Source organism: Anser brachyrhynchus, assembly GCF_964034855.1.
Source record: "Anser brachyrhynchus genome assembly, chromosome: 1".
NCBI lineage: Eukaryota > Metazoa > Chordata > Aves > Anseriformes > Anatidae > Anser > Anser brachyrhynchus.
In genome coordinates this window covers 80,892,721-80,907,070 of record NC_137694.1, presented here as the reverse complement: position 1 = coordinate 80,907,070, position 14,350 = coordinate 80,892,721, and the positions used below count along the sequence as shown (strand labels likewise).

Here is a 14,350-nt window from a genome sequence, read left to right as displayed (position 1 = left end):
TTCTTGGAAGGGGACGGTGTTTCCAATAAGAGACCAGGTCCTTTGCCAATGAAAATAAGTATTTTTAAGAAGAGACAGAGAGAGATATCTAGATAGATCATCTAAAACAGTCACCAAAAATTTGTGCAGTACCCTAGAGCAACAGCAACCATGCCAAAGCAACGCTGAATTTACCATGAGTTGCAATCCCGGGAGATGGTGAACCCAGGAGGATAATGTCTTCCAGAGTGGATGCAGGAGCAGTCAGAGCTTTCAATGCAATGTTCACCATCAAGGAGCTTTCCCTCTGGATAGATCAGGTGACAACAGCACATGCACATACGACACACACAGACAGAAACATAAATGTGATTAGATTTTCTGGTTCTTCATATACTTTGGCAAGACCTCATATGCATTATTATCCATAGTTGCACAGAGAGCAATTGCAAAGAATGTAGCTTGCCAAAAAGCCTCATGGGGGCTGGTGTCTACTTTTCTTCCAGTGCTGCCTCTCCTTCAGATGTGCTGAATGGTACATTTCTGGTGCTCCCAGAGAAGCTCTTTGCTTAGGCAGTCCCTGAGTCAGTATATATATATAGGACTCCTGTATATTGGAACATACAGGAGTCAAATCTGGGGAGCATAATCAAGCTTGATCTGAGCTAATCTAGAAACCTGTGCAAAAAATACATGCACTGTATGTACTTAGAAATAGTGCAAAGCATAAACCCTAGAGCTAACAAGAACTGACTGAAGTAAAGAGTGCCCAGACAGGTTTTGCATTTGTTATATGAGGACAAAAGAGGAGAAAAACAAAGTAGGGAATGAAGGAGCAAAGTTGAACAAGAATCCAGCAGACAGGGACTAAGAAATAGAAGAAACCTATGCAGGCAGTGCGCTTTCAGCTGTCTTGGACAGCGAATACTGGGAAAGCAGTGTGCCACAAATCAGGGTCAGAGAGAAAGCAGCATTATGATGTGGAGATCTGGTTTCTCGTTTCAACTTCTGCAGAAGCAAAGTGAGAAGGCTAATTTCCTAACTTGGATCCAGTTTCTGAGGTTTCCATATCACACAACTATAATTACCTATTCTATATATAGTCTATCTTACAAAGATAATTGGAGGCACATATCAGTTATAAAGACTTGTCTGAGATTGCATCATATGCTAGCAGTAGAAGAAAGGACAAGTTTCTTGTTTCTTTCTCTCAGATCCACATGTTGATAGGTAGTTGATATTCCTCTGTTCAAAAAAGAGCTGCTATAACAAAACATTTTGACTGCTAAAAACTCCTTTTCTTTCTGTCCTGGTTCCAGTTAGGACAGAGTTAATTTTCCTCATAGTAGCTGGTAGGGTGCTATGTTTTGGATTAGGATGAGAAGAGCGCTGATAACATGCTGATGTTTTAATTGTTGCAGAGCAGTGCTTACACCAGGCCAAGGACTTTTCAGCTTCTTGCTCTGTCCTGCCAGCGAGCAGGCTAGGGGTGCAGCAGGAGCTGGGAGGGGACAGACCCAGGACAGCTGACCCAAACTGGCCAAAGGGGTATTCCATACCATCTGACGTCATGCTAAACAATATATAGGGGTGGCTGTCCGGGGTGGGGCGCCGGCTGCTTGGGGATAGGCTGGGCATCGGTCAGCGGGTGGTGAGCAATTGCATTGTGCATCACTTGTTTCTTACACATTATTATTATTAATACTATTGTCATTATCACTATTATTATTATTGTTATTATTATATTCCTGTCTTAATAAACTGTCTTTATCTCAGCTCACAGGCTTCTCTTTCCCGTTTCTCTCCCGCATCCCAGAGAGGGAGGGGGGAGGGTGAGCGAACGGCTGTGTGGTGTTTAGCTGCCAGCCGGGTTAAACCACAACACCTTCTCTTTGAGGGAATCCTTCCAAACACCTGTAGAGATTCTGGCCCTTTTCCCTAGCAGCAGCATTCACTACTGACAGTGACACACAGGTAAGTCCCTTTTCTCCCATTCTTGCTATAGCGTTGCCTGGAAGGATATTTACTGTAGAGAAAATCCTTCCATTGAGAGATACTTAAACAAGATCTGAGCATTTAAGGCTCTCCAGAGAGCAAAAGAAAACAGACTGTTCGTGTTTTTTCCTGGCAATAGTAATTCTATTTACTGCTATTAAAATAATTGTGTGCTGCATTTAAGGAAGAATAAAATAAAGTGAAAAAGACACATACATTGAACAGATCATTTGTACTCTTGGAGAACTGGAAAGAAGCTAAGAGAAGGTATAATAATCATCCTAAATCCCAATTTTCTCTATTCATCTATGAGATCCTCCTCACTTTCTATTAAACTCAAACAAAATTTCTTTCTTCTAGACTGTGCACCAAATAACAGTAAAAATATTGAACTGCTGATTCTTATTTCTTATCATTCAGTTTCTTCTAGTCATCTACAGGTTCCTCATGTAATACCTATTCTGTTGAGCTCCTGTCTCTGTGCCTCTCCGTTTCTGTCCCTTTACACCTTTCCTGTGCTGAACTGACCAGAGCAGAGACCAAAGAAAGAATAGCCAGGGACCTTATGCAGCTGGTGGATTCAACACCTTCAGCTTTTCCCAACAGCCCCAGGACTGTACAAATCTAATAGCTACTTGCTACACAACAAAATAAGCTCCTGTGCCTAATTCTATCACCTGCCAGCTTCCCCATACACATACTCAAGTTCTTCCATAGAATGACAGCTTTAAACTTCCAATGCACAAGAGACCAGCAGCTAAATGGGCAACTGCCAAGCTTTGAATGACTGGAAATGTTTTAGAATGCATTAATGACTCCTAAAACAAGGTTTATATCATCATCACTGCCTTGTTTTGGAAATCAGACTACATGCTCAGTAAACCTCAGTTACATTTAGTGTCTCAGTGCAGAGGGACAGTAAATACCTCTGTACATTCACATAAAGTCCAGATTTGAAGTGTGAAATGTAAATTCCTATTCAAAATAATAATAAAAGCTAGAAAAGGGAGCATAGGGATCTTTGCAGACAGAAATCAAACACTCCTCCTGCAGTCATGTTAAGTACAATAAGCAGAGGAGGAAGACCATGAAAAAAAAAAAAAGTTTTTGTTGGGCTGCTACCTTTAAGCCAATCAGATCTCCTCTGATCAGGATCCTCTGAAAGGATTCCATAACAAGCAAAATCATTCATCTAAAATCCTGAAGATCTTTGGAAATATAGCACAAGTTCTGCATGTTTTGTTTTTCTATAAGAAATGCCTTCAGTATATTCTCTATTCTTTCTTCCTCTAGCTTCTAGAGGAAGATAGCTTCTAGCCAAAAGCAGTTGAGAAGGAATCTAGACATGTCAGTGGTAGGTAGTCCCTCAGCAAGAAAGAAAGGCAATCCTAGAATACTAGATGGTGCTGATGTTCACAGAAACATTTACTTTTTAGTTGGCTCTAAAAAGTGGCCTTTTCATAGAGTGAGCATACAGGCAGTATAGAAAACGGTTTATTCTAGGGCATGGTCCCAGAAAAGAGGAGTGTTTCTGATTTTGGGAAAAATTAAGAGAAGACACTGCTTTCCTTCTTCTTATAAAATAGGTAACACCACTGCCAAATGTTTCTCTGTAAACAGCTCTGTAAATAAATTACCAGGGCAGCTGCAGCCATCAACACATTGTCCGTGACACACTTCATTGATATTCAGGCTCTGGCAGGTTTTGGCACAAGGAGATACACATTCCTTATACTCCATGCCAACTGGACATCTTGGCCCTGAAACAATTACAAGAAATTAGAAATGCAAATTCCTCAATAACTCTTAAATAAATAAATTCCCTTAATTATCACAGGCTGGGTCACAGAGACACCAAAAAGGTCATATCCCCTCTAATCAATGATTTCTTTTTCAGAAGCAAAAACATTTAAGGAACGTTAGATTTTCAGCTTGATTTTTCAGTTGGGTTGCCTAGTAAATACTTAGGGGTTACAGCCAATTTATTATCTAACAAATTGAGTCTAAATAACTAGAACCAAGTGCGTTAAGAACAGTCAAACATGGTGAAAAATTTTGCAATAATATCTGGGTAGTTTGGATAAACAAGCATGTTCTGTACTTTTAAGTTACACAGTTACTACGTTCATTTGGGAAACTACACTGATGTTTCATGTTCCCAGAGAGAACAGGGAGACAGTTAAGACTCTGAAATCACACCCTTCTTCCAGAGAACTGCTAGCACAGGCTAACACCCATGCTGCAGTATCTTTACTGCTGTCATTATCTAGGAGAGGCTGTTATGCAAGCACAAACTATAGCCATTCCTTCATTTTGATGCATAGGCACATCCCACAAGACTGCATGGGCATGCAGTGGGCAGAAAAGATTAGAGCCTGCCCTTTCTCAGCAAATCCTCTAATGAAGGACGCTGGAGGGTAACAAAGGAGTAGTTTTGCCCTTTGTGGCTCACTACTGCCCAGCACTACAGTCCTTGTAATACAGCAACATCTCATGCCTCCAATACAATTACTGTCATCATTTACTGAGACAGCATGATAGTGAAGGGTGATGTGCAGATGAAGGATGATAGATAATTAAGATCCTGTTGTGGTAGCATACATGGGTAGTACCTCTCTTTCCTGGCTTGGAAAAAGCATGGTTTGTGAAGTCGAGGGTTAAAAATGAGTTCTGGGAATAGAGATGCATTCTCTCATGGATTTAGCCAGACTTACAGGAAGTCCTGGCTAAAATGGGTCCTCTGGTTTGCACCTTGAGCAAAGAAACAAGTTAGATCCTTTTATATCCCAACATAAAGGTAACAAATTACTTCAAGAAAGAGTCTTCTTTGGTGTATAATCCCTTGAATAAGTGGTTGGCAATATCTTGCTATGCTAACTGTAATCTGAAGATAGTGTTTTCTTCAGTGGTGGCTATTAACAGAGTAACTTTACCAGAGAAGAAAGTTGGCTTGTAAGTGCTGTCAGTACAAATATGTCATGTTAGCCCAGGAAATCAATTTATAAACATTCTGAGAGAACTGTCCTTCCTGTGTAATAAAGAAAGCATGAGAAAAATCATTGAGAACATGATATTAAAGGATTTTTATTAATATTCATTTGTGTATTTATGTATTTAACTGGGGTTCTCCAGTGGAGGCATGCAGGTATACGAACTCCTGCACATTGGGTGCAAATGTGACCTTTACTCTACAGAGGCATCCCAGACAATCTACATCCTTCTCTGTTTGCAAAATCTTTGCGGAGATGCAATCAAGACCTCTGACCTCGGCAAAATTAGGTTAATAAAGACAACATTTCAAGATGCAATCAGGATCTCTGACTTAGAAAAAAAAAAATGGCTAAACTAGGAAACGTCCCAATTCCAATGTAATTGTTTCAAGCAAATAAAAGATTAAATAATTCTCTTTACCCAGGAGCATTAAGGAGAGCCTTTCATGAAGATGCTGTCTTACAAGTATAGGCTGGATAAAATCACACATCTGAACCAAGTGTGAAATAATTCCTGAACGTCATAGTTGGTAGCTTTGTGTGATCACATAAATGTGTAGCAGCTCAGAATCTTCTTCATGGGGATTGTCTTACTTAGGGACATGGTTTAGTGGGTAATATTGGTGGTAGGGGGGATGGTTGAGCCAAATGATCTTGGAGGTCTTTTCCTACCTTAACGATTCTATGATTCTATGATTCATATGTGGTTCAAACAATCCTCACTTACAGACAACAACTTCTAGCAAAGAGGTAAATGACAGGGAGCTGAAAGTGGGAATGAGGAAAGGCACTTCAGATAAATGGTAGTGATGGGAACATTAAAATTTAACTTGCCTGCTCGAATCAACCTGAAACAACATCCTAAAAAATCAACAGTTGCTCTTACCTGCAGCACATAAATCTGCAGGACAGGCATGATCTCATTTGGGGTAAGTAGCTCAGGAATAATTCTATCAACTTACTGCACAAGCTCTCTTCAGGCCACCCATCCAAAATCACTCCTTCATGAGCACAGTTTCTTGCATAATCAAGGAACACTGAGCAGTGACAGTTTGTGCTATGGGTACAGGCACAGATGTCTTCTTCACAGAGATGGATGTATGGCTCTGGATCCACTAGATGGTGGCACCGGGAAAAGGTCAGAGATGTTCTTAGCAGCTGGCAGATTTCCATGACACCCTGCATGACCAGTGCAAGGAGGAATAGGGGACAAAATATTTTAGTTACTATAAACTTAGGAAGAAGAAGCTTTTCCAAACACACTGTCACCATTGTTAAATAACATCATGGTTATTAGTCACACATAAACATTGCAGTCAATAGCTACAAGTGGGCTACATCCATTTATTCACTACATCCATAATACATACATAAACAAAGGTACATTAATATGCTGATTAACATAAAACAGTGTCATATAAGAGAGGCTTCACACAGAAACATGTCGGTCAATCAGTTATCAAATGCAGGAAAGCAAAGAACTGCTTGCTGTCCAGTGAAGAACCAGGTGGTGTCTGGAGGACCAGAAACACATGCACATCAAGAGAGAGGAACTTACAATTAAGGTACTTCAGAAGAAAAATGACCAGACAGACCATCTTTCAGATAATGAGGGAACAGAGTAAGTTTCATGCTGAAAGACCAAATCTGACTGGGATCCAAGGAATCAAATTTGTTTTCTACTTCTGACTTCATATTCCTGTCACTCCTGCTGGCTTGTCCAATGCATGATAGGTCAATTTAACTCAGATAAATGGCAGAAAAATAACCCAGGGAAAAAAAGCAAAATTTTCACTTTTCTAGTAAGTTAAACCATCATGGTGACAGCTAGTGCAAGGACGGGACTGCACAGTGAGATGGGGAGGAAGGTACCAAAACTTACCTTTTCAGATGGCAACAAGCTATGTATGAATTAACTGTAAATGGAACACAACCTAATGAGAGTTCACTTTATTTTGTGAAGGAGATTCCCAAGTAGATTTTCTCTTATGTTTACATTATGTCACTGTTCAATAAGTCTGAGGTCCTCAATGCAACTTTCTGAAAGGATGACAATGTGCTTAGATAAGTGGGAAAACAATGTCTGATACAACCCTAACATAAACAGTTGAAGTGGAACTTTATTCTACTTATTCATCAATGTTTTATATAAGCATTTGTAACCATGCTGTATATTTCAGGCCTATCATTACACGGAGGCATGACAGGACAGGTTCTTAAGCTGGTTCCTTCAAAATAAGGACAAGTACCTGAGATGACAGCACACAGAAGTTATAGATTCATAGCTGTGCTAAAAAAAAAAAAAAAAAAAGTTTGGTTGTCTTGTTTCCAATTTTGGGTGAGGTGAGGTGGAAGGTGAAAAATGGGGAGCAAAAACACCCACAGTCTTTTGCAGATGTCTAGATGCCTTCTCTAAATGGCAGGTGGTATACCTGCATAGTAGAGGTACTAAGGTTTCTACTGCTGAGTAGGAAAGACTTTACTTGCTGGAGGGTGTTTTGTCCGGATGATCAACTTAGTACATGCCTGAACTGAGGCAGAACTTCTGACTTATGAAAAAAAAACAAACAGAAATGTCTGATCTATTGAAAATTGAAAATATATTCAGAGTTTAGCAAAGAGCTCTGTGAATAATTGCATATATAAGGAGGTCTTGAGCCTTCTGAGAAAGGTCTCTGGGAATGTAAAAGCAATGCTAACTGAGCATGATTGTCTTCCAGAAAAATAGATCCAGCCTGAAATATTTCTGATGCCCAAACAGAAGACACCATGCTGAGAGAGATGGAACGACGACTAGAAAGGGGGGAACAGGAAGTGCATAAATAGTGTTGGTACTACTCTTAGACTACACGAAGTATGAGAAAACTGACAAAGTGCCACAGGCCTGGAAGTAATAAAAATACAAACAGCCAAAAGAGCTATTAAAGCAGAGTTTCAAGATGAAACTGATGTAATCAGAAGTGAGCTGAGAGTTGCTCAGAGGATGAGCAGTGCAGCAGATCCCGGACCAAAGCCCTGATCCAGATACTATCAAATGCAATAGAAAAATGACTTATGCAATAAGCCCACTCACAGGCTGTGATAATAAGGTAATAGCCTTGTTAAAAAGGTAATACACTTCAACTGTTATGCTGCAGCAGAACTCAGACTGTATAGTCTGCAAAACACATGGTGACAACAAAGCTAGTCAAAACAACCTTTCTGGATCATGTTCACTACATATCAATAAATGAGACTAAAAACAACAACAAAAACTTTTAAAACCATTTTTCCCCATGGTGTTCTTTAGTATTGTTCAATAACAACATACCTAATGACTGACCTTTAACTGCTTGTCAAGAAAACAAGTCATATGCCAGAAATCACCATACAGTTCATTTTCTCTGTTTAAAGGCTTTCTTGCCATTCAAATTGCTTCAAATTTTCAACCGACTTTATACAAGAAATTGTAGATCTAATTTTCCAGTATTTTAGACATATCTCAGCTATGTATTATGACAAACTAATGGACATAAGATGAAATACAGGAAAATCCCACTATATAAAATATAAAAAATATTTTCATTATGATGATGGTCAAACACTGCAACAGGTGCTCATAGGGGCTGTGAAACCTTCAACCTTGGAGATAATCAAAATGTGACTGGACAAAGATCTGAGCAACCTGACCTAAGGCAGCTCTGTTTCAAGCAGGGGTTTGGAGTAGATGGCCTCCAGAGGTCCCTTCAAGTTAATTCTACAAATTATTTTTATTTTCTCTCCTTTCTTTAAAACTGAATGGTCAAGTTGAACTAACAGAGTTCTTTAGTCAGGGGACAGTACACCTTTGTGGAGAGACCAGAGCCATCTCACCCATGGCTATAGTGTTCCTGCTTACGGAATAATAGTCCTGGAAGCTGCTTCACACAGAAAAGGAACTGCCCCAAACCAACAGACTAGGGAGTAAAGCCTCAGCCTGAAACAGTGCTTAGAATGCAGAGGGCTGTAAGATTAAAACCACCGGAACTGACTGCAGTATTTGAAATACAGGTGAAGGTCTCGACTTTACTTCATTTACTTCTGCATGAGTTCTGTTGTAAGTGTTTCTTTAAATGCCTTGGCAGTGTCCTTGCACTGGCAAGTCCTACTGACCACAAGCCTACTGACTTTCTTTATTCCCCAGTCCCACCACACAGAGTTGTAGGTGGCATTTTATACATTCTTCCAATTTCTGTGGCATTGTATTATGCTGCTGCATGAATTGCATTTGTCTATTCTTTAGTGATTGCCATTAAAGAAAGAAAAACTAAAAAGTAACAGAAGAAAGCAGAGATACCCTATCGTTCTGTTGAATTTTAATCTTATAGTACATGGATATACAGAAGTGTTTCTTTATATCATCCAAGAAAGATATATTTTAGTGCCATAGCTGGGTATAATCTTTCAGCCTGTCTTTCTTTCAGACTTTCTTTCACCTATCAAAGGAGAATAATTTAGCCTCCCATCTTTCCAAGTAAAGAGCATCCAAATCCAGTATGTTTAGTACATCAAATGGTAGTTATATCTTTGAACAAACATTAACAACAGACAGAAGACACTTAAATTCTGGTTCAGCTAATATAGAGTCACAGAGTTGTTTGGGTTGGAAGGAACCTTAAGAAATATCTATTTCCAACACACACACACACACACACACCATGGGCGGAGATGCCACTCACTAGATCATGTTGTTCAAAGCCCCATCCAACCTGGCCTTGAACACTTCCAGGGATGGAGCATCCACAGCTTCTCTGGGCAACCTGTGCCAGTGCCTCACCATCCTCCGAGTAAAGAATTTCTTGCTAATGTCTAACCTAAACCTACCCTATTTTAGTTTAAAGACATTACCCTTGTCCTATCATTAAACTCCATGCTAAAGAATCCCACCCATCTTTCTTGTAGGCCCTTTTAAAGTACTGTAAGGCTGCTAGAAGGTGTCCCCAGAGCCTTCTCTTCTCCAGGATGAACAACCCCAACTCTCTCAGCCTGTCTTCATGGGATATGTAGATTTCAGGAGCAGACAAATGAGATTCTGGACAAAGTGGGCTTCATTTTCACTCCTGAAATATATTACAGTAATTTATGTCCACGTATTTGCTGACCTGCTTGTGAGTTCTATCATTATCATGATCAAAAAGTCTCAAACCTCTCTCCCTTGCTTTCAGCTTTGAGGATAAATGTTGTTTCTTTATTGTACATGGAAGTACTCCATGGAATATGAGTGTATTTTGTACCGATTACAGCAAGAGTAGCAAAAGTATAAATTAGTCGAATTCTAATTTCACCTTTGAACTACAGTCACTTTCACAACTAACATGCTATAGCTATAGTATTCTAACAAAAATAAGTAAACAAATAAATAAAGGAAGAATACAGTGAACTGTGGCCTTCATACATCATTTCCATTAGGGATGAAATCTGGAAAATTAAGGCAACATCTAAGAATGCATAAAAGAATACTAATTCTTTAAAACATATTTATGTTTTAAACACTGACTCATTACAGCAGTTACACACTTTTCACTCAGTTTAATACTTCAAGATCCTTGTTGCCTATGCTGTTGGACATTTGAGAGGCTATTAGATTGCAGTACTTCATGGAATAGATGGCCTAAATCATCACAGCTATGTGGTGAAAAAAATGGATCAGACAAAACTGAGAAGCTCATTCATGGTAGGGAGGCTGTAGCTCCCTCCCTCCAACACTGCCCATTTTGGCATGTTTTCTGGATCACAAGACAAGGTAGATAGCAGGCATCTCCACCATGTAGATGGCAAACTGCATCCAGCCCTAGGAGGGGAATACATATATCTGGAAAGAAACCATATCTACAGGCAGAGCAGTAGTCAAACATGTAAGTGTGTATGTGCTTTGGAGGTGGAGAACAGGGAGGGGCCCAGAGCAGCAGTGGGGTAAAAATGTGAGCTGGTTCCAGACCCTCAGCTGATACACAGCAGCATTAATCAAAATAAGAGCACTTTCTTAATAAAGAACATTAAATTGCCCATGTTTTCTATATTTTAAAGATGTGTTGTGCGGAATTCAAGTCCAAAGAAGCTCCAAGGAAAGAAGAGACAAGTAGGCATCAGGAGATTGCCCTGTTGCTGTCTCTCCAGTGGATTGGAACAAAATAAAACAGGAAGGACAAACCTTGTAAAGGAGAGGAAGCATACCCAGTTAAAGAGCTGGGACCACCAGCAGCTCTAGCTGGCTTACACACAGAAAAGAACATCCAGTATCTCCACCCGTCACCCAGCTGAGAGCTGCTTCTCATGTGGCACAAGGTTCTCCTGGTCACCATGAGCACCCACCCGTGGGACCAGGCGGCACAGAGATCTAACACATCTGCTCCTTGACAAAGTTCCACCTGGTCAGCCACCAACTCTGTGCAGCTTTCAAGTAGACTCAGAAAATGAAACTGAATTAGACACAGCATAAAGCTCACCATCTCCAAACTCTTCTAAGCTTGATTATAAACCATTGCAAAAGTTTGAGCTCCGGATAGGAGCAATGTGGCTTTCCAGTTTCACTGTATTTCTCAAGGGAAGCAGAAGCCACCTCCCTAAGGATGCTGGTTTAGTGGCTGCTGTGCGTGGGAAGAGAGGGCAAATAAAAGTCCAGATCTGCAGTGAGTGGGGGGCCGGGAGAGAAGGAACAGGCTAAAACAAAGCTATTGTTTCCCTCACCTAGCAGCTGACTGCCTGGCCCGGAGGGAGGCTGGGAGACGGGGGAGATTTGCATTCCGAAAGCTAAAGCAAGCAAACAAAGCAAGCTATTAGAAAGCTCGACATTCTTCAGCAGCACTCGTTTGGCTGGACTGCTATTAATAGCTCTGTGTTTATTCTTGTACAGTGAATAAATTAAGCCAATGTTAAACGCTGTGAGCTCATGAACTCACACAAGACAGGAGATAATTTCATCCAGCTAATTTTTTTGTGGGAAAGCAAACTTTGTCCAAAAAAGCATCAATATTTAACGTGGTCTGTACAAAACTCACATTAACTGCAGTCTGGTCTCCAGGCAGCGTTTCATCCTGCATTTCATCCCACATGCCACTCCGTGGCCTCCCTTACAGTGTTGACATTTTCTAGAAGTTAAACTTGTCTAAATAGATAAAATTCCAGCAGCCACAACCAGTCACAAGAACCAACTCGGCTCTGGAGCTGTGAACAGCTTTAAAACTCAGTTCTGTTCATCTGAAGACATCTCAGCCAGGTTGAAACCCGTCACTGAAGTCATGCCCTTTGGGTATCAAACAGGCATAGCTAAAGAGGTGCCAGGCATCACAGCCATTACTCACCTCAGGTGTTTAATCAGTCCAGAACCTGACAGAAACTCTGCACATATAGGCACAGCTCCAGCAAGAAGCATGCACTGAAGATCTCCACCCTGCAATCATTGCTATAGTTCCTCAGCCAGTTTTGCAGACCGCAAAGCTATTGTGCTTAGGGGTATGAGCATGCTTTGCTGAATTTCGGAATATGTCTACCGTAAATATCCCCTCTCAAAAGCTTAGTGGAAGTAGTCAGAAGTTTACAAGTTTATCCCAGCCTTCGTTAGCTTATTCCAAGTAATAGAAAACCAACATTAGAAGTAAATGTAGAGCAAATATGTCCCAAGAAGCACTACTACTCCTGAGAAATTATTTGAGCCTCGTTTAAAAAGTATCAGTCTATGGGACTTGTATAGCAAGATAGTAAAAGCTAAATTTTGATCTCAGTTACTCTGGTATAACTCTAATCATAACACCCACAGAGTCATTCTGATTTACACAGAGTACTTGAGATCAGATCCAAACCCTCAACGAACGAAAGCTCAATTTACCACAACTGTCATAACCTGTAATATCACATGCAGTCAGTGCATACTCAAAGTCATTTTCCTCCCTGAGCTGGTGGCCATATCTGTGTGTCTGCCCTGTGTCTAATGTAAACAAGGAACATGTTTATACTTGTAAAATAAGAAAAGAAACAGGTTGATGCAGGGAAGGGGGGATCACAGAATTGTCTGTGGTGAGCTGTCCTGTGTTTCTTCAACAAATCTGAGCTACTATCTATATACATAACTGAAGAAACCTACTCCTCCCGGCAGGAGAAATAGCCTGGTGGCACACAGGCAGCACAACAACTACAGAGAACATCTCTGTCAAAAACAGCCTGCCTGAAGCATCTGCCTGCTCTGGTGCCACCCACGTATATGAACACATGCACAAATAGTATTTGTGGTGGTGGTGCCTAGAGATGTCAGAGGCAATGCTTTCCTGCTCACGGGATAACAGGGGTTGTTACTTGCCTAAAATCGAAGGCACCACTTAAACACACCTTTCCCAAGTAATGTTGGAGTTTCTTTGGCAGCAACTCACACTCCAGGCTCTAATGAGCTGTTTGTTTCTTTGTTTATATGTTTGGGGTTTGTGTGTTAGATTGGGGACTTTTTCTCAGCAGGTTTGGGGGGCAACATGTACTACAACTTTAGAAAGAATACTCACAGGCAAGATGCAGTAGGAGAGTTAAAACTGCATTCAGTAACTAGTGAGCAAACTGTTCCTTTTACAACACTGCATGTAAATAAGACATGGGTCACAACATGCAGCCTCTTGGGTCAGTTATTCACAGCACTTGGAAGCCTCGTCTGCAGGGTGGTCACACAGTTCCCAGCTGAACAACAACACATGCAGCTGCATCTTGTACCCAATGTTATGGAGAGCACCCAGCATGGCATGCATCACCCCTGACACCTCTTGCTGCACCACGTGCTTCCTAAGTGTGCTCCTGCCAGGCTGAGCGAGGAGCCGCACACCGATCCCTGCACTTTGCAGCACCTGTTTGCAGTGTGGTGGCAAAAGTAGTGCTCTGTATAGCTAACACAGACCACTCCACATCTCAGAAACCCAAATCAGGCATCTCCTGCACCTTGCATCCCAACCATTTGCTGAGGGAGGATCGTGTCAGGTGCAGGACTCAGGGAACAATTGTGTTCCTCTACCAAAGAGCAGACAAGCTGCCTTCAGGTAGTGGGGGACTGAAACTGGAATGGGATCTTGTGGCACCAACCTTCTCTGCAATATCAGATGAAATGTTGCATATGCTGCTTGGAGTCTGGACTCTCTTGCACCGCTTATTTTCACTGCGCAAAGCCCAGGAGTTTGCAAAATCATAGCTGTTTCCTGCAAGGGTCCCTGTGAATCAAGAAGAGAAGAAGCACATAGCTGTTTAGGGTTTTGAGAAACAAGTGGTCATTAGTGGCTATGATCAATACGAGGGGCTGGTGAAGGATGTTTTTAAAACCAGAACTGTATCATTGAGAGAATTTCTATTCCAAATAGATTGACTGTAGAAAAGCCACCTTCACTGATCTGGATCGACTC

General features: G+C 41.0%; 1 protein-coding gene across 2 annotated transcripts in view; it reads right to left on the bottom strand.

The window, feature by feature from the left end:
• Positions 1-14,350, bottom strand: part of VWF (von Willebrand factor) — a 148,218-nt gene that overhangs the window by 118,469 nt on the left and 15,399 nt on the right. For both annotated transcript variants that reach the window (XM_080564567.1, XM_080564568.1), the window contains exons 6-9: positions 14,037-14,161; positions 5,927-6,143; positions 3,612-3,734; positions 175-286 (exon numbers count right to left, since the gene is read on the bottom strand). In XM_080564567.1, the coding sequence (XP_080420693.1) occupies positions 175-286; positions 3,612-3,734; positions 5,927-6,143; positions 14,037-14,161 (577 nt within the window). The remainder of the gene's footprint in view (positions 1-174; positions 287-3,611; positions 3,735-5,926; positions 6,144-14,036; positions 14,162-14,350) is intronic.